Source organism: Chanos chanos, chromosome 7 (genome assembly GCF_902362185.1).
Source record: "Chanos chanos chromosome 7, fChaCha1.1, whole genome shotgun sequence".
Taxonomy (NCBI): Eukaryota; Metazoa; Chordata; class Actinopteri; order Gonorynchiformes; family Chanidae; genus Chanos; species Chanos chanos.
Genome location: NC_044501.1, coordinates 9,263,970 through 9,290,163, shown reverse-complemented (window position 1 = coordinate 9,290,163; position 26,194 = coordinate 9,263,970). Strand labels below are relative to the sequence as shown.

Genomic DNA, 26,194 nt, shown 5'->3' with positions numbered 1-26,194 from the left:
GATGATGGCGGATAAAAAGTTGATTAAGGTTGTCTACATCATTCTCACAAGTAAAACCTTCTCACGAAACACAAACAAACCACACTGAAGATTGAGAAACCACTGTTCAGATTGAGGAAAAAAAAAAAAAAAGAAAAGAAAAACTTACAGTTGCTGCCCGTTTTTCTCGGTGTAGAAGCTGACGGACTTGATGGTTGCCACGACGACCACCATGCAGAGGGTGACGGGCACAAACAGCATGATCACATGCTTGGCCCCATATTTTAGGGTCAGCTCCTCATCCTCAACGTCTGTGGGTGACGCTCTCTCCGCTTCCCCGCTGTGGTCGGCAGCGACCTGCCGTCGCTGTGAGGCCATCACAGATACGACGAGATGAAAAGAAGGACGGACAGGACAGTGATGTCATAAAGGGGGCAACAGAACTTTCAGTGAGAGCCAGAAACCTTCTCAACTGCCATATTTTAGAGGAAAAGATTGACTCTCAATGCACTGGTGATTTCTCAGTGAGTTCCAGAATGTTCTATCCTTCTAAGAGTATTATTAATGCAAAAAAGGAAGGTTAGTGATGCGGACATATCAGTATGCGCTTGATGTATCTGCTTGACGATACAAATGTCATCATTTAAAAAAAAATGACATTGCAGGATTTTTTTTTTTATTATTATTCCTGAGCCATTGCACAGTGGAGAGAAATCTCAGCATACCCTCTTGGGCTCCGTGTTCTGGGGTAATGTATGGTTGTAAGAGGGTAAAGACGGGCTTTCAGACTGGACCAGAGCGGTCCTCTCGTTGTAGGAATCGTCTTCGCTGTCCGAGGTATTCATGAATAGAAAGTAGGCGACCACAAAACGCACACGGCTGCAAAACACATTGTGAAGAGATGTGACAACAATTCAGGCAATGAAAGAGCTCGACTCTTCAGTTCTAAAGTATGCAAGCGAGCTTCTTTCCATTGGGCTATAAATGTCACGAGCTGGAAAGAATCACTAGAAGCATCAGCTACCATATTCTCTTTCTGTGCAACGAAATAATAATAAATAAGCTTATCAAGAACACTAAAATCGCAAGAGCATAACCTTTCAAAAACAGTTTCAACAAGATTTTCATTAATCCATGGATTTCCTTACCTCTTGCCACCTTCGAAAATTCAGTGTGGCTTTTGCCAAGTTCGCCTGTAACCAGATTCCCAACGATCTACAGACGAATCTTGGGCGACTAAAATCAGAACAAAAACATTATTACTTGCTTTCGAAGCTTGGGGTTCTATCTAATTTAAGAAATAAGATAAGAGACAGTCTATCCGTTTAATTCGTCTCATACCCCGTTTCAGAAACAACTTATCGAAGCTCCAACGAGGAAGTATTGCCAATCAGCTGATCTGGTGTTAGGACACGTGATGTTAGTCTGACTGAACGTCATTTGACTGGTCCCGGACATGTAAACAAGGCACCGCTATAACGTTTATGTGTGGGCTTTAAATCAGGTTGAATACGTAACAGTGAAACCAAAGCATAATCCACAATACGCTTGTCTGTAAATACGCTTGTGCGACTAAGTTTCGGAAGAATAAGTATTACAACATTTTAAGTGAAACCTAAAATTCATTCTGCGAGTCACAAAAATGTTATAGTCTATTTGGAAAATTACCTCACGGTCACCCCTCTGCAATATGTTGTGATCTTAGTAATGTTGCCTGATACTCCTGTTTTAATACATTCTAAAATTAATTGTCGATCGAAGTCTTAAACAGTTAAACTTGTAAACAATTAGATGAGCTCATTAACAGCGACATATTACAATGATCTTTTCTGTAATTAAATGTTTCACAGGAGCTCCACAGACAGTTCTATGCTGCCATTCTTATTGTTCACTTTATTGTGGTTAAGCTTGTAATATGCGTGCTGTGTATAGATGCTCCAGATTGCTTGTATTTCTACACCTCCTTTTGCTCAGTTGAAAAAAGGTCTTCTTCATATTCGGTTTGCAGGTTTCTCCTCAGGGGCAGCCATCTAAATGATCACAAAATAAACAGAGAGCATGATAAACAAGAGTAAACTAAAATCAAAGGAACTTCTCAAGAGAAACCCAAGCCTGAGCACAGACTAAAGGAAGAGTTTAAATAACATTAACAATGCGTGATTAGTGCGAACTTTTTTTCGCCTCAGAGCAATAAGCTAGGGTGTAATAATGAGTTTGTCCAGAGGAAATAAAGATACAAGAAAACAATCGTTAGATTACTCGATTAATGATAATAATATTAATTCGTCGAATCGATTATAAAATAACGACTAGTTGCAGTGCTAGTAGTAACACTCTTTTTTAACAAATTCTTATTCTCTTCATATTTCTTAGCGAGATAGAGAATGACACTCAAACTAACAATATTTAATGTGGTTAAATGTTAATTTGACTGAGGACCAAAGATTAACTACCACGCCTGAAGGCTTCATTTAATGCCTTACCACATACTCATGTACACAGTTCTAACAGTTCGGTGAATTTATCAATTTTCCACTCTGCCGACTTTCCCCGTCAAACTCCTATTTTTCCTTACTTTTGTTATTGTGACATCTGAGGCTGGAGGCTTATCTCTAGGACTCCATCTGAAACCACGGAAACAACTTAAATAGAATTTCTACTGATTAGGGATCTCAGGACTCAGGTTACTTACCATCGGTGGAAATCTTACCAGTTTCACTTGAGGTGTTACCATAGGTGAGGTGTTACCATAAAACATGTCCTGTCCTACGTTTTGAAAATGACACCTGGTCTGATACAAGACGAAATTCGTAGCAAACGTATTCCCACGTTTCAAACTATAGGCTTCATGTCCGAATTAAACTTTTTCCAAAGCGGGAGAGAGCAACGTCACACACACTCTGGCTTATACTTTTCAACAGACGTAGGCTATCCCGAGTCTAAGTTTTTTTCAACTGTAAAAGCTTCGGACAAGTTTGACAATACTAGTTTATTTTCATACTGTAAACGTTACTGCATTAGCCTACTTTGCAAAACCTTTAGATAAACATGCTGATACAAATATTAGGATACACGATACAAGTTATGTGAGCTAGCCTACTAAATTAGACTACCAGTACTAAATTCGCTCATATATCAGACGTCGTGAATTTCAGAACGACTCACTGAATCGCTGGAAATCTGATATTGTGTACACGTGTGAATATGTTTATGAATCATGTCAAAAAGCTTGTCATATCAACAGTAAATGCAATATTATAGTCCAAAGTTAAAGCAGCCTGCTAGTCTATAACACACAAGCAGCTGTCCAACTGATTATTGGTCTATGGTCAGAATGGTCAGATGCATTTCCAAAGGGTTACAAATCCTCTTTGCAATTTTCTTAGGGGTTCAAGGGGGTGGTCTTATTTTTAGATTTAAAACTGTAACTCAGTGCTTGCACACGACAGTGCCTCCGCCCACCCAACAATATCTCCATAGAATGGTCCAATAACTGAGGAATGAGGACATACCAGACACAGATCTGCAGTATACCTTTGCTTTTTCCTTCTGCAGGGAGAAGGTGAGAGAGAAAGAAAGAGAGAGGGAGAGAGAGAGAGAGAGAGAGAGAGACTTAGGAAGGGAGCAAAGAATCATGTCAAGTTAGGATGGAATCTTAAGTCCAGAGAAGTTAAAACATCTGCAGAGCATCTGAAGAAACAAAGAAACAGAGGGGGGAAAAAAAAAACAAATTGAGAAAGAAGATAAAGAGAAGACAAAAGACCATAAGAGAGAAAGAAAAGATAGCAAAAAAAAAAAAAATGCACTGCCAAGAGAATACAGTAAATTACGTTTGCTGGCTCTTCATCATCGGAGGGGTGGCATTCTTCTTCCGCCAAATGAGGACTTGCACCCCATACGGGCGATACGTAACCTCTGAGTCCCATGAGGAGATTATGGTTCCTGCCAAAGCAGCCTGGTTCATTCAGGAACTGCCATCTTTTCTGGTCCCTGCGCTCCTCTTTGTGTTCACGGACAACTCGGCCGGCATAGGCAGACATTTCCTCATCTGGATGTTCTGTCTTCATTACTTCCAAAGGTACTGTATCCTCCATCTGAACGTATCTGATCATTTGAGCAGCCGCCCCTTTAAAACGTCTGAGAAAATTCTGGATGCTTGTCATTCTGACCGTGTGGCGTGTTCATTCATGGGCACAGCTGCGGTTGACAGTGTCCTCTAAAGCACAGCGGGAACCTGCAGTTGCACAAGTTTCTGTTGGTTTAGGAAACAGGAACGCGGTGCAAGAGAGAACGACTCAAAGCTTAAGCAAGTTTTATAGAGAGAGACCTCGGGTCTCTTGAAAATAGTGTCATTTTAGTCTTGAATGACAAGGAATGAAGGGGAGTGTAACTGAAAATGTAACATATGTTGTCTCTAAGTCCACTTTTTCTCGTTTTTTTCGACACTTGTCAAATGTGTGCAAAAATGTAATATTTGGAGATTTGTGAAATACAATATTTGGAGAGAACAACAACAACAAAAAAAAAGCACACATGAACTTTGAAATAATTTGGATGCTTGGACAGACCAAACATTTTATACCCGTTTATAAATGTTTTAAATACAAAAAGGTTTTATACTGGGGCGGCACAGTGGAGCAGTGGGTAGCGCCGTCGGCTCACAGCGTGAGGTCCTGGGGTTTGATTTCTGGCTGGACAGCCAGGCTCATTTCTGTGTGGGTTTCCTCCCACAGTCCAAAGACATGCAGGTTAGGTGAATTGGAGACACTGAATTGCCCCTAGGTATGAATGTGAGTGTATCTGCCCTGTGATGGACTGGCAACTTGTCCAGGGTGTTTCCCCAACTTTTGCCCAATGAACAGCCCCCCCCCCCCCCCCCCCCCCCACGACCCCAGTTAGGATAAGCGGCTTTGAAAAAGAGTGAATGAGTGAGGCTTATGCTGAGAATGAAAAAAAAAAACGATTAATTAATTAATTTGTTTGTTTATTTTTGACCATTTTTCCATCTCTTCCAGAACATTCATCTATTCTCTGCTAACTCAAGGAAGACCCTCCCCTCTGCGCATTGTGGTGTTTGCTGCTATGTTCTGTTCTCTGAACGGCTGGCTTCAAGGTCACTACATACTGCACTGTGTCAAGTACGATGACTCATGGTGGAGAGACATTCGTCCATTTACTGGTAAAGATTCATTTTACTGGTGAAGATGAAGTAAAAGTGAAGATGATTCACGGTGTTGCTGTAAAAATACACCCCCCCCCCACCCTTCTTAACTCTCAGTTTCTTTTAAAAGGCTTGCTCTTACTTTAGCATCTGTTATAAAAAAAAGAGAGAGAGAGAGAGAGAGAAAAACTGTCATTTTTCCGAAGTTTTACAAAGCGGTGGATTGTTCTGCACTCAGTTTAGCAGCAGATTTGAGAGTCATCCAGTGTCATTCTGTTGTGCATGGCTTTGATTCAAACCAGAAAAACAGGAATATTCATGATAAAAAATCATGATGAAAATGATAGATATCCCTGTTTTACTTTTCAGGTTTAGTGATGTTTTTTTCCGGGATGGCCATCAACATTCACAGTGATCACATACTCCGTAATTTAAGAAAACCTGGAGAAATTGCATACAAAATTCCCAAAGGTATATCCATTTTCTATTTAACCAATCCAACTTTCGAATAATCATTCAAAAGCAACCATGAGATAATTCCTCTGACAGTTACTGTCACTGTGAAACAATAACAGATGTTTGAATGTTCAAACAGTTGAAACTTGTGGGAACTATTCCACCCAAAAAAGAAATATATTTTCTTTATTGGTTTAGCCGGAGGATCGAGAGTAAATAGAGACAGCAAATAACAGATTTACTCTTAAACAAAAGTTAAGAAAATCAAGCATAGTCCCATTTAAACTGAAAAGCATTTAAGTCTTTATTCACCTCAAATACATTACAAGAACTGTGAGAACTCTAGCAGAGTAAAATTTTTCGTCCCACAGCAATGCTACAAACAATGTTATTTTTCAGCCAAAAGCAATAGTGAAATCAGATTCGCTTTTACGATCACAAACATCTGGATAATGTTTCACATCGTGTGCTGTCACAGACTGTGCTTTCAGCACAGATAAAAGAAAAAAAAAAACAAGGTACAAAGCCAATCTTGAACCACTTATGTCCTGCCATGGAACTGCTACCTCTTATGAGACAAGATTTGATCTCTTAATGAGTTCAGTGTGGAGAGTAAAAATAAGTGTCAGATCTGAGAAACAGGATTCTGAATTAAAACAGCCAAATACTACAATTCCAGGCAAATCGTTACATAGAGGATGTAAAGTTGCAAATAATGTTAAAGAATTGTGCTTTATTCTTTCTATGGGAGAGAGAGAGAGAGAGAGAGAGAGAGAGAGATCACAGATCACTTACCAGCTTTTTGAGTCAGCTGTAGAGTATGAAATATTGAATGTTTGGATGTGTGTTTGGATGCGGATTAGAGTGACAGAGGAGAACAACTCGGTCACCTAAATCTGCTGTCAATATACGTGTTACGTGAATGGGCCTTGACCATGTTGTATGTCAAGTCATCAATACTGTTTTGCTTATATGTGTGTGTATGTGCCAGGGGGAATGTTTGAGTTAGTATCAGGGGCCAACTACTTCGGCGAGATTCTGGAGTGGTGTGGCTATGCCGTAGCGACGTGGTCTTTCTCTGCCGTATCGTTTGCTTTTTTTACCATCTGTTCCATCGGCCCCCGAGCCTTTCACCACCACCGGTAAGATATTTAACATAACTATTCCAACCCAATATTGTTCATGGTATTTCATTTGATGCTGTATTTTGCAAGCTAGATCCATCTTCGGCATATGTTCATGCGCTTTTAGCGCCTTTCTGTTTGTGAAAATACAAAACATCGCGTCAACAGTCTCTGCTTGAAACCGTACAGGGCTTTCTTCTGTGCCGAGGAAATTTACGCGGAATTTAAAGTGCATTCAAAACCGATTGCAAATGTGAAACGGAACAGATGTCGCTCATATGTGTTTACAAGAAGTAGAAGGACAGCTCATACTATCTTAAGATCTGTTTTTATGAAATTTAGACTAAGGTTCAAGGGAACTCCCCATGTCAAAATTGTGTTTTATTCCGCATAAGCCTTTGTTATAGGTCTCTTAATGCTCAAGATCTGGAAGCATTCTTTGGCTCCCTCTTTGTTGGTTTTTTGCATTCCTTACTTCCTACAAAAAGCCGTTTTCCAAGCCCACACCTTCTCAGGAATATTTGCACAGCAGTTTTTTTCTGTGAATTTCGGGGGTAAAAGACTTTTGGCTGTTTGGGGATATAAGTGATTAACTCTGTTGAGAATTCAAGAGGCCTCTTAAACAGAGAGGACCCACGTTGCACAAGAATGCACCGAAACAAGGTGGGAAAATGTCAGGCGTATAATATTTTCTACTCAAAATGAATGCACTATGTACTGTACATTCAAAATTGTGCGGATGGAGGGCTTCTAGATTTAGGACTGAAATGACGGTCAGTCTAACTGATAATCCTTTAGTCAGAATCAAATCAGCAGGTCAGCAATGTAAAACAACAATGCAAGAATTTTTTTTTTCTCAGGTAGGCTTCGTGTAAAACGTGCTACTGTGAGAGTTCTGAAGTGTCCTTAATAAGACCTTATTACTGAAAAACATACTGTAATCGATCAAACAAAACTCAATCAATGAAATCAGGAAAGAATAAAGGGAGCAATCAGTCGATATACAGACTAATGGAAAACTGGGCAGAAGCCAACGTTTTATTTTATTTTATTTTATTTTACATGACACGGAATGTACATAAGTCTATGTTGCAGTGAAGGGTAAGGGGAACTGGAAGGGGTCATGGAAAGATGGTAAGGAGGCAAACCTTCACTCCACAAGAATGTAGAAAATTATGCAACACCTTTAGAGAACCGGGCAAATGTTAGGTTTCAGACAAGAATGCCAGAAATGCAAAAGGCTGTCTCTCCACGTCAGAGGGAGAGCAGTCAGTTATGTTTATGAGGAGAAACCCTGGTCTTAAAAGTTAGGAATTCAGAAATACTTTTAGCCTGTTGACACTCTAATGTCTCATACGTGTGGTGTCTGTTTAGATTAAAGTTGAAGTAAGCACACGCATGTAAAATGATACAAAAAAAAAATCTTCAGATGACACCTAACATTTCTGATCTGTGTTTTTTGATTCAAAATATAACCAGAGCATTGAAGCATAGTCTACATTTTTGCGCCTTTTTAGACTTCTGTCACTTCATGTGTTCAATCAACAAAGCAAAACAAACAGTGAGTTTGCTCGTGTAAAGACAAGGAAATGCCTTTATTGTTGTACTTATTCAGGAATCAGGAGTTTGTCTGATAAGTTGTCTTTTCCCAGCGTGGCAGCTGACAGCACATGATCATGTCATTCAAAACTCACTGTCAGGATTAACCGGTGAACATTTTTATTGGCAACGGTTAAAAATAAAAAAAACACCCCTCAAACCTTGAACCTGGATATACTGACAACAGAATAAGGCCGTCAAAATAATTTCACTTGAGTTAAACCAACATCTCAACGGAAAAAGGAAAAAAGATCAACTGGAGACACCCACTCACTCCCACATACAGGTTTGGCTCGGTTTTCCTAGTCCAGAGGCTATTAATTTTTCACTAACAGGAGGGTCCCACAGTTAGGACTCCAGACACATATTGACCAATGGTAAAGAATTTAGACGAGCCTTTGGATATACTTGCTAATAAATGTTTCTCTCTCTTTGTTTTAAGATACTACATCAACAAATTTGACGACTACCCGAAATCACGCAAGGCAGTGATCCCCTTCGTTTTTTAAGAGCTGTGGACTAAGAGCCGTAAAAAAAAAAAAAAAAAAAAATATTTCCCCTTCCATACACCAATACACTCACTTACATTCACAGAGGACAAACACTACTCAACTGAAATGAACAATATTCTCATTTTGAGTAAGGCTGACCTCTTACTGTTTATGAAGTTCAACGATATTACTACTGGAGGGTGCTTTTTCATTATTTTTTTCCCTCCTTCATCTGCCTTCGAGTTGGACAGAATTTGCCGGAAGAAATGATCAGAAGAAAGCAAAATCTGTGACCATCATAAAAGTGACATTTTTTTTTTTATTATTATTATTTTCTCACCCAACAGTGAAAAACTTGTACAATCTTCATATAAATGAAGCATATTTAAATTACTGTGTTAGCATGATCACAAAATAAAAACCTCATTTGACCCTTATTAAACAAAGAGCATTTAGGACAACTATTCAAATACAATCAGTTCACGGGGTCAGATGTACTGGACCCTTCCTGTTTTTTCTGCTGCAGCTGGGAGTGCACTGAGCTCTTCATCGCCCTCTGCAGGAGCCACGTGGCAAAATGAATGCTGAGGAAAGCTCCCCCTGCCACCCAGAGCCAGTTCTTCCTCAGCCAGCTTTGACTCTTCATCATCAATGTCCACTTTAGATGACTCAAAGCACTCTGGAGAATATCGATGTCTTTCTGTTTGTTTGTTTGTTTGTTTTTGTTTTTTTTTCAAGTGCTGTGAGGAGAAGAATGACATATGAATGACAAATAAAATCAAGGATTTGACGGTTTCTTGCTTTGGTTTGGATTGTAAGAATTAACATAAAGCCGGCTAACACAAAAATAATACTATGCTTAACTGACAATCAGGTCATTGTTGGATCAGCATGGGCCCAGAGTGTCAGCTCTGGAACAGGGTGGCAAGAGATATCATTCATATTTAACACCCCCACCCCCCCTCCAAAAAAGAAAAAAAATTGTTGACAGTCTGTTACATGACCACCAATGACATTATAAAGATCACACACATATATCATAAACATGTTCAAAGCTATTGGATACAAAGACACTACTTGGATACACCATAATTATGAGAGCTTCCCATTTATATACTTACTTCGTCATGTCAGTCATAGCGTACTATAAGCTCTGAAATCAGGCTTTCAAGGTGACACCTGAATGCCAGCACGATTCACCAAGTAAACTAACTAAATTATCTAACGACTAAATAACAACTTATAAAAGTATAGCGCCTTCAACATGACTTGAATACTTAACCTCCCAGTTGACCTTCAGGCAACAATCATTCAGCTTCAGCGTTAGTTCAGCTTCCGTTTTACAAGTTTCTCTATAGTGCGTTTATTAAAATCAACACTATTAAGCTGTAACTACATGATATCGCTACAAGACTGTGAGCCTTCAATGTTGCTCTACACGTCCATAATGTTGGATGTAACTGATCAGTATGACGATGGTGACTAGATAAGAGTAAAGAACGACAGCGTAGGCCGGTAAAGTTAATCTTATATCAAACGGCAAAAAAGGGGTGCTTGTGAAAAACGAAGAATTCATGTTAAATCTTGCCTTGGCTCTTTGTAGGAACTATTTCTTCGCTGTAGGTTCAGGCTTCGTTTCTGGTGTTGGTGGCAGAGACGGAGCGACGTAAGACACTATTCCCGGTTCTGGGACATAGGCCTCTTGTTTTTTTCGTAACACCGGATTTGATTTAATTGTGTACCAACCCCAGTGAATGAACCCAAGACCAGAGCCCATTACAATTAATACTTTATAATTTTTCCAAATCTTGGCGAGGCCGCCCATGTCTTCAAAGGCACCTAATGATAAATAAAAACAAATGTCAGTCATCTGTGCGTATAACATCATAACATCACTGGCTCCTCACAACCTTAACTGTTTAAAAATATTCAGTGTGAAACCAAAGCAACTATGCACTAACGCTGTAACCGCTAGACACAGATGAAGTCGAACTCATCTACACGGTGTAACCGAATAAAATCGAACATGATTACCAGGAAGAAAAACCCTTGACACCAAATGACAAAACTCAAAATTTTATATATATATATATATATATATATATATATATATATATATATTGTAACTTAACAGATTCGACTTTGACACAAGCCGTTTAAATTTTGCAGGTTGTACTTTTTTTCAGTGAACCAGGATTGTGTAACATAGCTAGCTTGCTAGCCGGCTCGCTCTGGAAGACTGGTCTGAACCAAAGCAAAGATATGAACCAGCTTCTCCAAAAGACATACATTACCCCGAGATCAGGTTGTCTACATTGTCCTACTAATACATGCTGTTCTTACACGAGAAATTAGAAGGAGCACGGACATTTTAAATCTGCATGCAAGCTAAATCTAACCTTCAACAATCCAACGTTTTCTCCGTGGATACCATCTTGGGGTCCTACATATGAGTAAATGACAGCATGGCTGGCCAAAATATCATTTTTTAAAACATTTCAGCTAATGGGAAATTAGATGGTTCAGATCGCATTGTATTAAATATATGGAGATTCAAAATGCCAATACAATGCGAACTGATTTCAAAACTTTCTTAAAATGTACTTTTCGTCAGGCATTATCTTGGTCTCCTGGTATAGGTATTTGCTAATTGGTCTAGGCCCGTTAAACTTTAATTATATGAAAAAGGCACCATAATAATCATTTTCCCATCACAAATATCATGAAAACAAACGAGTATAGGTAAATGTAAGTTGACATTCAAATTGAACATAAAATCTACTTACTGGTCACGAGCACAGCTGTTAGTTTAGGTTCACTTCCTAATTGTCGCAAATATTTCTATGCCTAAAGAGGGGGGAAAAGTTCAACCATGCACAATGTAGAGATTTCAGTATATATCCTTAAAATAAATAAATAAATATGTAAAAAAAAAAAAAAAAAAAAAGATGCGAAAAACCAGAATGGGGCTACTCATTAATTCATTTATCGATGTATTAAATGAAACTTAATTAACTCAGCAGATTAGTTAAACGGCGTCTCCTTATTTTGAATCGAGTGAAATCTGGATGATTACAGATGTACCTCGCAAGGTGGAAACACCTTCTTAGGAAAACACCGTTTTGAGAGGATGAGGAAATACGAAGTTTGGACCTGATCGGTTACCATCCTCGGTACCCTTTCCCCTTTCCCTTACACTTAGAATTTCTCCCTTTAACTTTTATCCTAAGTTTTTTCGCCCTTATCAATTGTGCCTTTGCGTAGCTGTCCTTCGCTGTCGTTTAATAATTAATATATAAGTATTTGTATGTATTTTCAACATAATGTTCACGACTACCGGTTCGAGAGGGCTGTGTAAGTATTCTGTTGACCACAGTTAGCAAGGCTAGCAAGGGGATTCCTGGTTTCCTCCAACTTTGCACTGTCATTCATTCGCATACTTGTAATTTTACCTTCCATAAATAACAAACCGTTTCGGTTTAGTGTATGATATAGGTCGAGTACTCGATTAAATTGTTACATGTTGATTTTTGTGTCATTCCATTTTAGCTGTTCTCGTCTCAACAGGGTATATTTTGACGCAGGTTGTTGAATGGTAACAGTCATAGTGACAGGTAGACAAGAGCCCAGGACAGCTACAGTCGTTCTATTTTTGTAATCGTTTTTGTAAATTAACTCATGAATGAACACAGATTCTCTCTGTGCTGTACAGCCTTGACAATTTAGCTGTCTTCTTCTTCTTCTTCTTTTTTTTTTTTTGTTAGCAAAACGCTTTCAAAATTTGTCTAGCAATAATTTCGCCATGTTTGTCGTTAGCTGTCCGTAGTCCTCTTAACAACGTATTTTGTACACTTTGGAACAGTGTTTCCAGTATGTCTAATAAAATAAGTGAATAGTATACGTTCATGTAGATTAAGAAAACGCGACCGTTCTGCTGTATTACTGAGACGGTAGTTTGTAGTGACACCTGTGCATCCTCTGTTGTCTCACAGATAAAGCTCCAGTTTCCAAAAGCTTGCTTCTGATTCCCAGTGCTCTGTCTGTCGTGCTGACTGTGGTCTTGCCCCAATACCAAAGTCTGTTTGTGTATAGTCTTCAAGCAATAAAGCAGGACAAACAGGTAATATTCAAAATACTGTCAGTTGTGTTTTTAAAAAAATACCCAGTATGAACTATCAGATGCTCATCCTTTGTGTGGGTAAATAATCTATAAGGGAAATGCAACATCAAAATTCTCACAGAGGGGGAAAAAAAGAAGTCTGTGAAACATTAAACTGTGATAGCTGTCTTTAAAACATCCTCTATACTGTGTAGTCCAATCCAGATTAAAGTGCCATTCATAGTGCCTAGTGTGTAGTAAAGCCCAGCCTTATTAACAATCCGGTGACATTCGCAGTCTGTTCAATCCAACAGTGAATGAATACGGAAAGACTGAAGTAAGTCGTCCGTCATGCTCCACTTGTTGTTTAGAACATATACTTACAAGAAAACACACTCCTTGAGAATGGTAACAAACATCCCACTGCTCTCAGGTGCTTGAGCAGTTCTGAAGAGTGACTCGTGTGGTGTCCGTGCCATCACCTGCATTGTTTGTGGTTGATACGGTAACGAGTTTGATGTTTCCGGACGGCTATTCTTCCATTCCTTCTCCCCCCGAACGGGTCAAGTCCATAGGGCGCGCGGTGGGCGTGGTTCAGGATTGATGCAGGGTCACTGTTTCTGTCTGGGTTTCACGCTTGTCTCTGTCTCTGGTTCAGTTCTGGAGGCTCCTGTCTGGAAGGCTGATCTGTTTGGACTTGAAGGACACGTTCTGCAGCGGCCTGCTCATTTACAACTTTCGCATTTTCGAGAGGAGGTTCGGCAGTCGCAAATTCGCCGTAAGAGACGAGTCGAGCTGCGCCCGACTGAACGGGAAAAGAAGTTACTGTTTGACATTTCACTGTTATTTACAGTTAATAAACAAAAGCTAGAGTTGCAATGAAAATGAAAAAAGAGCCTCCTGAACTCATGTCAATGTTTACGAAATAAATGCATTTTGAGATTTCATTAAAAAAAAAAGCGCTTTTTATTATTATTATCATTTTCATTGCGTATTATACAGAGCCACTCACATTCTGCACTGAAATCTTTTTTTTTTTTTTTTTTGCGTCAACTATGAAGGATTTTGTAATGTAGAAACTTAATGTAGAAACGGTCGTTAGATTGTGATCATACTGTTTATCATTTTCCTTTTCGACAGTCCTTCCTGTTCGGTACCTGGGTACTCTCTGCTGTAGTGGACTTCCTGCTGATAGAGGCTTTGCACTTCCTGTTCGAGCTTCAGGTGGACGTGCTGCCAGCGGGACTGTAAGTGACAGTTCTCTTTTTTTTTTTTTTTTTTTTTTTCACTATCTTTGTTCTCACCAGCAAACTGTACGACACTTACACGTCATCGCAGTCACGTTATATGATTTCAGCCTGTGCAAAAGCAGAAACGTGATCTGTATTGTGTTGTACTCCTGTCACCAGGCATGGTTTTGGTTTTTGACAGAAATGGAAAAAAACAACAACAACAACAAAAACAGATGAGGAAGCAGAGCTCACTATGAAGAGGGTGTCACTTTCCCATCGCGTGACAGGCAGTTATTTTTTTTTAACCTTAGTTTGAACTTTCATCCTCCACAGGTCACTACACACTCTCAAACATCACTTTATTTAAACACATACCACAGCCGGCTTTACTACATTTATACAGTTCTGTGGTTTATCGACGGCGTCTCTAAATTAATTGGCATTAACTTGGGTGAGGATGAAGAGAAATGAGCCCCTGAGGGAACATCTAGACCAAGAAAAAGCCTTAAAAATATCTTTACATGTGCCCACTTTGTCTGTGGTTCTGATTATTTAAACAACGCTGAACATGTGGCGATGTCTGTCGCTGCTGTTTTTACTTAATTTGTTCTTAATTAATAACAGTATCAGCGTGGGAAAAACTGCTGTATCCACCTCTTGATGTTATAGGACAGAATTGCATGAAATGCCTCATTTGTGAATGAGATTTGAGCTCATTTGTATCAAACTATTAGAATCAGCTGATGTAGGATCAGTTTAGTCCGTTACTGGTTTTAACAAATACAGCTCTGTGAAACAAAGGATTAAGGATCCTAGATCTGCAGTTTTATCTAAGTGCTTACTGGATGTGGTCCAAGAGTGGCTTGGAGACCAAGGCAAAAAACTGTGTTAGTAACACAAATGTGTCACCAGAGTGATGAGTGTTGTGACCAATATTCCCCATGTGTGCTTACAAAACATATCTCCAATTTATTCTAGTTTGTAAACAAATTGCTCTTTCTAATTATTTCCCCTAACAAACTCACAGCTCTGTGTTTGTCAGATGTATTATATTTTAACTAGTGAAATGGTTCTCGTTAATGGCTGGGTTAAGGAAGACATCCTACGATCCCGCCGCGCTCTTAAACTCTTTTAAACACATAATGCGGTGCCATTAGCTGTAACTTTTACCCTTACTTTTTTTTTTTTTTTATAATCCTAAAGTTTTAGAGAGAAATTCTGTGCTCTTCAGTTGGAGCATGATTTTCATAGGCTGTCGTACAAGACTCTTGAGCGGTGGCACTAATCTGCATCTCCTTCCATTGTTTGCTGCACCCCTACATGGCCTCTTTGTGGGAGGAGCCACACGCTCTGAGGCGTTACACTGATTGGCTGGTACAGGCGTTACTTTGTTCGCCCAGCAAAATTGTGATTCTGGCCTTGTGTTTTTAGGAAGTGTGTATTTTTGCCGCTTTTCTGTTTGCAACTTTGCGTGGTCTGTGTCGAAAAAAAAACAACCTTTTGAACAGTCTGACGTTGTTCTGACATTTCTGTTGGGGTTTTTTTTTTCAGTTGTAGTACGTGATATTTCTTTCACATAATAACGTTCTTAAATGAAACATCCTTTATCAAACACAGAGGCATTTTTTAATACGTGAAATATACTTCCTGTTTTTGCTTTTTTTGTTTAAGATTAGCGCTCTCATATATTTTGCACATTCAGGTAATAACTGCCTGGACAGGGAGAATAAGCCGTCTGCACACAGACACCTTCTCTAAGGTGTCTACGCCGATTACATTGCCTGTGAAAGCCACACGGCGCACTTGTCAATCTGTCATATCAGAGAAACACATTTGTGATTTTAGGATGACAGTTTGGCTCTCAGAGCCTTTCGCACATATGAATTACTTTTTGGTAACAGAGCAGCAGTTTTTATTTCCTCTCCGAAAAAAACCGACGTGTCCGGATTCTTGAAGTTTACGAGATACTCTCGTCCGAAGCTTCAGCTCCTGATCTATTCTGGCTGTTTCCGTGGCTTGACTGGCGGCACGCACTGTATGTATGTGTGTGTGTGTGTGTGTGATTTGTCGTCTTGTCACGTGGCGTACATTTTTTTTAAGGTCCTGAGAGAAGTTCTCAGGGGCTGTTCTTGATGCTGTTCAAGTGCACGCGGGTGGAATGCCGACCGTCGCCACCGCGGGCGTCCCGGGGACAGGAGCTGTCGTGGGAAGTCCTTCCGGCACTGGAGAAGGAGGTGCTCATCTGCAGCTTCATCATCTGCAGTATTTTTTTCTTGTAGCCCTTGCAAGCGAAAAAGTAGACGAAGGGATCCAGGCAGGCGTTGAGGTTCATGAGGCACACGGTGACGTGCAGGGACACCTGAAAGGCCCGGAGCTCATCGCAGCTGGTCTCGTAGAAGAGCTTCCGGACCATGAACTGCAGAATGTCCAGGTGGTAAGGGCTGAAACACACCAGGAACACCAACACGACGCCCGCGATCACCCCCATGGCTTTCCGGCTCCTCCCGGAGCGCTCCGTGAGCTGGTTGCCCTTCTCGGCGAGCCGTAGCCTGAAGACCAGCAACGAGTAGCACCCCAGGATGGTCATGACGGGTATCCCGTACCCGAGGACGACGGCCCCGATAAGCATGTAGGGCAAACCCTCCACGTGTCTCTCGAAGTTGGGATACTCCATGCAAGTGACGGTGCCGTCGGGCTCCCTGTGCGTCATGGGCATGCCCAGAAGAGGCAGCGTCTGCGCCAGAACCACCAGCCACACCGCCAGGCAGACGTACCTCACGTTCTTCACCTTCCTGAGCTTGGAGAGCCGCAAAGGGAGCACGATGGCCACAAAGCGATCCACCGCCAGGCAGGTCATGAAGTTGACGCCGGAGTAGGTGTTGACGTAGAAGAGCAAGGCCGTGATCTTGCACAGGGTCTCGCCCATCGGCCAATGGAAGCCCAGGCCGTAGTAGACGGCCCGGAGGGGCAGGGAGAGCGAGAAGAGGATGTCGGACACCACCAGGTTGGCGGAGTAGAGCGTGGTGGAGTTGATTTTGGCCCTGTTGGAGAGGATGACGTGCAGCGCCAAGGCGTTTCCCAACAAACCCAGCGGACTCACGATGGCGTAGGCCAGGGGCATGAGCACGCGAGCCGTGGAGCGATGGTAATACAGGTCTGTGCAGTTAGCGGCGTCTGACACGCTGAAGTTTGACCCGGCCATGATGATTCCTAAGCAAGAGAACCAAGTAGTGTTAGATCCTTTTTTTTTTTTTTTAAATATTTTTTCTTCTGTTTTATTAGAACTACTCACAAGTGTGACAGGAAAAAGTATGTATCCTGTTGTGTCGCATTTAAACGTGTAGTACCTAGATTCATATTTTTATTAGTCACTGAGGTACCCAGTTTAGTGTAACATGACGCATATTTTAACTAGTGCAATCCAGTAACTAACTGGAGACTAAGCACCCAGGGCTGATAGAATCAGTTTCTAAATAGATCTTGTCCTACAGTTGGAAGATTTAAATGATTGTGCCTACGCCCCGTATTTTACCATAAATGTTCATGGTACAAGGCTGCAACCTTTAACATGGTTAGAAACAATGAATTATGATGGGGGGCAGGCTTAAAACATCAAAAGACTTCTAACTTAGATTCGTGGTTTATAACACGCTGCAAAAAAAAAAACTTCTGTTTGAGGTGTGAAATTCTTTTGCATCCTTGGTGCTTTGTTATGTGTGAAAGGTGTTGAAAGTGTGGCTGATTTTTCAAGCATGTTTATTAGTTGGGTCATATATGCTTTTTAATTCACCCATAAAAATATCTACACAGTGATAAATCATTGCCATTTCACGTTAGATCCGCACTGAAATGATTAAATCTCAAATTGCTTCATGGGGGGGAAAAAACGTAATCGTTGTTCGTGTCAATAAAATAACATCAAGTTTCGCAAGATCCAAAAAAAAAAAAAAGAATTTTTTTTTTTTGCCAAGGCAACCAAACACATGTCCACGTGCCTGTACTCACCAGATGGCTGAGCAGTCTTCGGTTCGCCTCTGAGGACGGAGCTGATTTCCTGTCGCTCGGCCCGACGGATGCGACCCACAAACAAACACTGCGCCCCTGCTTTTCTTCTCCCTCCTATGGTCCTTCTGTCTTTTGCTCGTAGCGTAAAGGACTCCCCAGACCTCTGCCACCACAAGCAGATCTGAAATAGAGAAGTGTGCCGTCTGTAGTAGACTGAAGAACCGATGTAGACCAGCGCATCACTTCCTGTGCCACCCTTTTTTTTTTTTTTCCCTCCTTTACTTCGTTTTTTTTTTTTTTTTTTTTTTTTTTGTTTGGTTGTCAGTGTTTTCATGGGAGAAGTGAAACTCTGGTCCATTCAGAGGATTTCTGTGTGTGTGTGTGTGTGTGTATGTGTGTGTGTGTGTGTGTGTTTTTTTTTTACTACCTCATCGCTCGCTCAGCGGGCCGGTGAGAAACAGACGCGTCCTTGACTCACGCGGCAATCACGTCCAACCCGGTCTGAGTGCGAGACCAAGGTTTTGACTGACAGTGACGCTGGCTCCGGGTTTTGACTGGGGGGAAACTGCAGTGTCTTCAAAGGCAACGCTTGAGATTTGAAATTCGGCGTTGTAGGCGGTGTGGGAATGAAGCTTCACGGCGTTTTCTGGTGGTTTGTAATTAGCTTAAATTACGCAGTGTTGAATAAATAAATGCCTTTTGTGAAAGCCTTCACCATTCTCCACGTCACGTTTAGAAAGGTGGTTGTGGGCTGTGAGGGAGCCAGGGGGCGGTGGACGGTCCTCTCTAAGGGCCGCTGAATCAACCCCGTGTCTTCTAAATTCATGTTTCACCCATGTCTGGTAGAAAGAGAACCACGAAGAGTAACCGCACAAGGTCGCGCCGCCTCATTGTGAAACAAGTTCCCCTCGTATGATTCTGGAACTGGTGTTGCACCACATCGGTGACTGTACTAATACACGCACAATATTAAAAGGAGAAGAAATATTATTGAGGCTTTGTGCATTTACTTTGTTTACGTTTCTGCTTATGTTGTACCACATGGTATGACCTCACACCACATGGATCCATATAGCACTGGATATGACGGTATAGAAACATGTATTTATATTGCTTACCACATAATGCTATATAATACTATTCAGAACTATGAATGAATGTTAAATACTCAGCAGTAACACAGCGTACCAAATGACAATACACATGGTATGACATAGTCCCGAATAGCACATCTTAGGAGCGTGTGTTCTTGTAGTATTATGTTGTTTTGAATAGATTTTTTTTTCATTACTTCCTCAGACTGAGGAACACCGCTCTTCACAAGCGCTTTGTGCTAGTTTGTCTCTGTCTCATCCTCTGTTTCTCACACACACACACACACACACACACACACTCTGTACACCCCTCCCCCCCCCGCCCAGGTATCTGTCAGTCACCGTGTCTGACCCTGGCACCTGTCCCTATTCTGTTCTCTTCTGCCTTTACCAGATTGCGGGTCTGAGGCTTTTGCACCTAATGTGCGAGGCAGAGTTCTCATACCTACTCTACACTGACGACGATCCTTTACAAATGGCTAAAGAGAGGGACCACCCTTCCTCTTTCACACCTACCTAAGCCGAATCCTTGCTGTGTGCACTGCAAGCTGCAAACCTTATGTTTTGTGTGTGTGTGTGTGTGTGTGTGTGTGTGTGTGTGTGTGTATGTGTGTGTGTGGCTGAAATATAACGCCGAATCTGAAATTATTTGAAGGATTATAGCTGTTGTTTTTGTTTTGTTTTGTTTTTTTTCTTCAGTGCTATTAATAATTGGGCAGGGTCAGCTGATGAACAATGTGTCATGGTAAATTCCGTTGCGTTGTGACTCTCTCTCTCTCTCTCTCTCTCTCTCTCTTTCAGGCTCGGCCCCGTCTTTTCTCTCTTCGTGCCTTTCTATTCCTCTATCCCACGGGTCCAGGTCACCCAGATGCTGGGACAGATCTTTATCACCAACAAATCCCTGGTCTACATCGTGGGCCTGCAGGTCAGCTCACACACACACACACACACACACACACACACACACACACACACGAACGAACCTCCGAATAATACAAAACGCTCCTGTTCTGTGCCTTAGCCTCGTCAGGCTAAACATTCAAGCATAGCTCGATCGTTTGAGAACATGCTAGAATTTCTTCTCTGCTTTTTTTGTTTTTTTGTTTTTTTTTGCACAGTGTAGTAAGGGCTTAACACTGGTGCAACACTTCCTTTGTTATGTTAAAACTACTGAGAAATCTTTAAAAATAAAGATTTAAAAAAAAAAAAAAACAAACACTGATGAACTTTACTACCTGCTACACACTTATTTTCCACTTACTGCCTTTGTAATAAGATGACGTGAGAGCACTCCCTGTGTAAAAGATGAGGTTTTTTTTGTTTTTTTTATATGAAAACAGATTATTATCCAAAGGTTAGTTGGGCACAGACAGACTTTCACGGTATAAGCATGAGCTTGAGTTTCAGTTCTGTGCGTTTGGTTTCAACCGCAGTTTCCTGGAAAAGGAGCCAGATAAGTAAACCATTAAGATTTTAAAGAAACGTCCATTTTGATCTGCATGGCCGGTTTTTTTTTTTTTTTTTTTTGAACTTGAGTGAAGGAGCGTGCTACTTCTGTGGAAAGTTAGCTAGTTCTGAAGGTGAGGGAAAGTTTTTAAGCACCGATGATATTATTGGCCAACCCTGATACCTAAATCGTGTTTGTCTTTGTACAGTAGGGTGTGGTAAGCATCTAAAAGTTCACTGGTTTTGTTTATTTTGCAAGCTCTCATCTCTGAGGACTCTTCCCCCCCCCCCCCCCCCCCTCTCTCTCTTTCTCTCTCTCTCTCTCTTTTAGTTGTTGACCTCAAGCGCCTTTATGTGGGTCATTGCTCTTAGTGGGTTGGTGAGTAAAAAAAAAAAACACAGACATTTAAGCTTTGACACCTACCCGTTATCGCTGTCTTCCAACCACTTAATCTGTTGATTCGTTTAATGTCATTTAATGATTCTTTGACGCACATCTCAAACCAAATCTGACATATGTGGGGTTTTTCTTTTTTTCTTTTTCTTTTTACTTTGTTCTTTTCTCTTCTTTTCTTTTTTTTTGTACCTGTAGACACACAGATTCAAATATACAGGAAAGTGGAGTTAGTTTTTCTGGAAAGTCATGTTGAAAGTACTCTCTTGGGATTTTTTTTTTTTTTTTTTTTTTCAGTCAAAGATACGATTTCACTTTCAGCCACCTCAGAATATAGATGCTGTTGCATAGCACTCATGCAAAAGACAGCCAGAAGTTTGCATAAAGGTGTTTTTTTTTTTTGTTTGTAGGACATAAGCTACTTTGATTCAGGCTTTTTTTTTTTTTTTTTTTTTATTGTAGATCATAAGTTAGTTTCAAGAGAGCAAAAAGACATGTTGCAGAGCCAGGTGATGTGTCTTGTTGTTTGCCTGGTTGTTTGCCTTGTTGTTGCCGTGTTGACTGCGTTGCCATGGAAACGAATGCTTTCAGATCTCAGGCCTGCTCTACTACGCCGACGTCCTGGCCGTGCAGCGGTGTCTCTCAGTGCCTGCCTGGCTCGCCCGATTCGCCTCTCTTCTCCTGGAGCCCCTCTTTTCGGGCGCCGAGCCCACCACGGAGGCGCCGGTCGGCATGGGTGCCACCTTGGACATTCAACGCCAGCAGAGGATGGACTTGCTAGACCAGCAGTTGCTCTTGTCCCAACTTGCGCAGTTCAGAAGAAACACCCAACAACCACAGGTAGGCGGGGCTTTGTTAGACAGGGTTTACGCATGATTTGTTGAGGTTTAGCTAAGTTGGGATGGTATTGGTTTTCAGGTGCTTGGAACCTAGGTTGGTTAGTTCTAGGTCAGGCTTAGTTTGAATGAGCTGCTGCTTGGTTGTAGATTCAGCGGATCTGATCTGGAACACGATCTACATGACAGAATTTTTCGGATGAATCATATAACCTTTGCCAAAGGTCAACACTGTCCACTGTATGCATGACTGCTCCTCAGCTGTTACTCTGGATATTTTTGACCTTTAGCTGAAGTTATGGGGTTAAATGAGAGCTCTTGCTTTCTGGAATATCCCTCTGGTGAGAATAAGGATAGTAAAGTGGTAGATTTCCAGAGAACTGGTTTCTGCTATCTGACAATCAATGTATCATCAAAGCTCTGCTAGTCTGTTCTGTGCTGGTTTAAACCGGACTCGGTGCCAATAAAGGACAGGAAAAAAAAAAATCACACACACACACGCACGCATGCGCGCGCACACACACACACACACACACACACACCATCTTACCATCACAGAACAAAAAGACATACATCACCCACTTTGAACTACACATCTTGAAACTACAGCATCTTAAAATTATACACAGTACACAGTATACGAAATGACTGTATACACTAAGTCGGCAGACTATGCTTCCCTCAACTTCAAGCATAACCATAAAATATTCAAACTAACCCGTGCTTTTTATGGTCACAGAGGTACCAAGTTGAGGTTTACACTGTGTTTTTCGTGGTAGGTTTTAAATTTTCGCAAAAACAAATGAGAAACCATGCTTCCTTGATACGAAAAACAACTTTTTTTTCATTTCTGTGCCGGAAAGGTGAAAAAGACAGACGACATTTCATTTGTTTAGTCTTCGCAAATCTCCTCTCAGCACCATCTGTGCTGAATTATAAAGCATGATTCTGTGTTTTTTTTTTTTTTCGAGGAAACTGGACAAAAGGTTTGAGAACTTATAGAGGCTCATCGACTTGCTTTGTTTGGCACGACGGTTTGTTTTCTTACTAATCTCAATTTTTTCATTTTTTTTTTTTCTCCCCCCTTCAGTGTGTTTTCAGACTAGAGGAAGGACGTGGTTTCTGTCGTGTGTGGGACTTTGTTGTGTCACGCATACTCAGGAGATCGTGTTTACTTTTTTTCTGTGATCTGATGAGTTTCAGCAAATGCCACAAAAAAAAGAGTTAGATAAGACAACCCCCCCCCCCCCCCCCACCTTTTCCTTTTTTACTCAAAAAACTTTCACTTGTTTGACAAATTGGATTTCTTTTCGCAAGCGATTTTCTCGAAAGGATAGTTAACGAACGCAGGTTGCCGCCCCTCAGGGACATATTCCGCCTGAAAAATTCTAAATTCACATTTTTTTATTTTTCATATTTTTTTTTCATGACACCTATGCTCTGAAAAACTATTCTTGTTGACTTGCCGTGTTGAAAATATGAAAGCTTGCGTAAATATGAGAATGTTAGTGATGTAACCCACGCAGCGTTCAATTTCAGGGTGTCTGTTTAAGTTCATCAAAAACAAATTTATCAACGGGTATTTTACTAACATCTTTAGCTTGAAACATCTGGGATGGCTGAAACCTACGATTTTGCCCTCGTGCCCCTACTGCTGGAGTTGTGTTTCCATTTTAAAAACTCGCATATCGCGGCCAGTAGAGCACGTCAACATTTCCAGCAGTAGGGCCGCTCGCTACGGTGAGGGCGGTCAACAAGAAATGGGAAAACGTCCTTTTAACACCATATTTAAACCTGAGATTGTGAAACTGACACTGGTTTCATAATATTATCCACAAATGCTGGTATATGCATAAGTAGTAACTGCCAGAACCAAGGGGAAATGGCCATGTGCCAATGTAGGTGCAAATACCGCAGTGTTCCTGTCTGATTTGCCAACAGGCCCTGTTAGTGACACTTTTTTTTTTTTTTTTTTTTGATAAATCTTGTCGTTGCCATCTCCACGAAGAATCGCGTGACTCTCTGAAGCATGTATTATTTTTGCGTGTATTATATTTTCGCGATTTCTCATCAGACGCTATCCTTTTTCCTTTCGTTTTAGGCAAGCCTGCTGAATTGGAACAGGTTCTTCCCGTCCCTACGCCAGAGAGCGCCGAATCGTCCGGCGGCGCCCCCCCGCCCACGCCCCCTGGACAACACCCCCGTCGCTGAAGAGCAGGTCAGACGAGGGCAGTCTTTGTTCGAACTGAGACTGAGCTGCAATTTCTCACGTCCAATCTCAAATTATTATTATTATTATTTTTTTTTTTTTTTTTCCGTTTTCGGGCCTTGGCAAGTGCACTCGGAGCCAAACGAAGTGAAAACGTCATAGTGGAAACTGGGGGAAAAAAAGAAAAGGAAAAAAAAAAAAAAATTCGAGGAAAAAAGGGAACAGTTTGTGAGCCGCGGTTTCTGTTATGCACGCTCAATTCAAAGAAAAAAACACAAAGTTTGAAAAAGAATGCTACCCAACTTAAGACAACTTATGTAGTTGCTTATGAGCGTTGTCAGAAAGATGGCAACACTCGGTGGTGACGTTCATTGCACCATTTCCTTTTGACACAGTGATGTTTCCAAATTTCACGCTGCTTGTTGGGGCTTTACATTCAAATGATTGAAATCTTGCAGCATGAGGTTGTTGCCAGATAACGCAGTCATACAGCAACATCTTTAGCTCAATATCCTTTGGTTTGCATGACGGTACATCTCTCTCTTTTTTTTCTTTTTTTTTTTTTGTGGATGCTATAGGTTGCCAGATTGATGGAGATGGGTTTTTCCAGAGTGGATGCCCAAGAGGCCCTCCGCGCGTCCAACAATGACATCAACATGGCAACAAACTTTCTGCTCCAACACTGATGCTGATGCAACTAGTGAGGAAAGTGAGCAACTGGGGCGACAGAGAGATTAAGAGAAAGAGACGAAATAGGAAAGCGATGTAGAGACAAAGATGAGGGGGAAAAAAGAGAGAGAGAGAGAGAGAGAGAGAGAGAGAGCGAACAGGAGACAGCTAGTCACTGTCATCGTGGGGCGTCATACCTAAAGTGGATAAAACTGAAGTTACGACACGGGTGTCAGGAAACATCGGGGTGGATGTATAGACCATACATCCAGAGTTCAGGAAGGACTTATCCGGAACTAAGTGCATCACGTCCTGTCTGATGCTCCTTGATTGGAAAATGAAACGCTGAGGCAGTTGCTGCTGCTGCTGCTGCTGCTGCTGCTGTTTCCTGCCGTGCTTCCGGGAGTCGACCTGACCCGCCGTAAACCGAGCACTCTACGAGTGAAACCGAGAGCCGAGATGGTTGAAGATCATCACTCACATTGATAACTCAGGGCTTGTGTTGTGTTGCGTAACTCTCTCTCCTCATCCCTTCGTACACAGGAACAGACCCCCCGCCCCCCCCCCCCCCCACCACCCCCCCCTCCTCTGTCCCCCGTTTATCTCTCCCTCAATACGGCGTAACGTTTCAAACCCTCTCAAACCAATGTGGTCTAAGTCTTGTACAGTGAGGTAGCGATTTAGAAAATATGTGAAGCCAAGCAACTTTTCTATAATAAAAGTCTCAAAAAGCCTTGACAGTATGAAATCATTTGCAGGGACTCTGCAAACTGCACCACTGCTGTGGCAAATGACGATACGATGTCCTGCTACTATTGTTCCTTTGTTCTTTTCTTCTTTTTCTTTCTTTCTTGTGGGTTTTTTTTTTTTTTTTTTCGACTGTTAAATTATAACTGGAAAGGTACCGTAGTTTTTTTTGTGTGTGTGTGTGTGTGTGTGTGTGCGTGAGTGAAATGTCACAAATGTCTAATTATGATGACATGTGGCAATTCCATGCTAAAGAGATAAATGAGACAAAACGTTGTTTGACGTGTACATATGACGAGCTTGTGTGGTGTACATGGTCACAGCCTCTCCGCCTCTCCCAGGATTCTCTCTGTCTAACTGCATGATGTCCTCGTCATAGTCTGGATAGTATCGAGTGAGCAAACATAGTGTCATTATTTCCTGCACAGGCGGGTGCTGTCCAATCCGACAACCCGGGGGAACATCGTCCGTCTTATCAGAATGAAGTTGTTTTTGGTTCATATTGGTTTGTTATTTCCCTCTTTTGGAGACACAAATGGACACTGGGGTTTTTTTCCTCTTTAAATGTTTCCTCTTTCCTCTGAAATGTTAATTTAACTGAGATTATACGTCTTACCAAAGGTTCCTGTCTTCTTAATAGCTCATGTATTCAA

At 41.3% G+C, this 26,194-nt stretch overlaps 4 protein-coding genes across 5 annotated transcripts in view; 2 read left to right on the top strand and 2 right to left on the bottom strand.

The window, feature by feature from the left end:
* psen2 (presenilin 2) overlaps positions 1 to 1,364 on the bottom strand; it is a 5,500-nt gene extending 4,136 nt beyond the window's left edge. The window contains exons 1-4 of the mRNA XM_030780056.1: positions 1,321 to 1,364; positions 1,128 to 1,215; positions 705 to 858; positions 149 to 345 (exon numbers count right to left, since the gene is read on the bottom strand). Coding sequence (XP_030635916.1) covers positions 149 to 345; positions 705 to 824 — 317 coding nt within the window. The 5' untranslated portion in view covers positions 825 to 858; positions 1,128 to 1,215; positions 1,321 to 1,364. The remainder of the gene's footprint in view (positions 1 to 148; positions 346 to 704; positions 859 to 1,127; positions 1,216 to 1,320) is intronic.
* A 2,415-nt stretch (positions 1,365 to 3,779) lies between these two features.
* On the top strand, positions 3,780 to 8,828 carry srd5a2a (steroid-5-alpha-reductase, alpha polypeptide 2a). Its single transcript, XM_030780752.1, has 5 exons — positions 3,780 to 4,057; positions 4,995 to 5,158; positions 5,510 to 5,611; positions 6,588 to 6,738; positions 8,762 to 8,828. Exons 1-5 carry the CDS (start codon positions 3,780 to 3,782, stop codon positions 8,826 to 8,828), a joined length of 762 nt encoding a protein of 253 aa, XP_030636612.1.
* Positions 8,829 to 12,000: 3,172 nt separating this feature from the next.
* Positions 12,001 to 25,301, top strand: ubac2 (UBA domain containing 2). Of its 2 annotated transcripts, none has more exons than XM_030780393.1 (9): positions 12,001 to 12,164; positions 12,803 to 12,930; positions 13,568 to 13,687; positions 14,050 to 14,156; positions 20,042 to 20,165; positions 21,018 to 21,065; positions 21,672 to 21,920; positions 24,018 to 24,134; positions 24,704 to 25,301. In XM_030780393.1, the coding sequence occupies exons 1-9, from the start codon at positions 12,134 to 12,136 to the stop codon at positions 24,809 to 24,811; spliced, it is 1,032 nt and encodes a 343-aa protein (XP_030636253.1). In that variant the 5' UTR covers positions 12,001 to 12,133; the 3' UTR covers positions 24,812 to 25,301. The 2 variants fall into 2 exon arrangements, with proteins under 2 accessions (XP_030636253.1, XP_030636254.1); XM_030780394.1 differs by having other exon boundaries at positions 21,672 to 21,934; positions 24,023 to 24,134.
* gpr183b (G protein-coupled receptor 183b) lies at positions 16,258 to 17,343 on the bottom strand. The gene has a single exon (XM_030780294.1). It carries the CDS (start codon positions 17,341 to 17,343, stop codon positions 16,258 to 16,260), a length of 1,086 nt encoding a protein of 361 aa, XP_030636154.1.
* Positions 25,302 to 26,194: the final 893 nt, after the last annotated feature.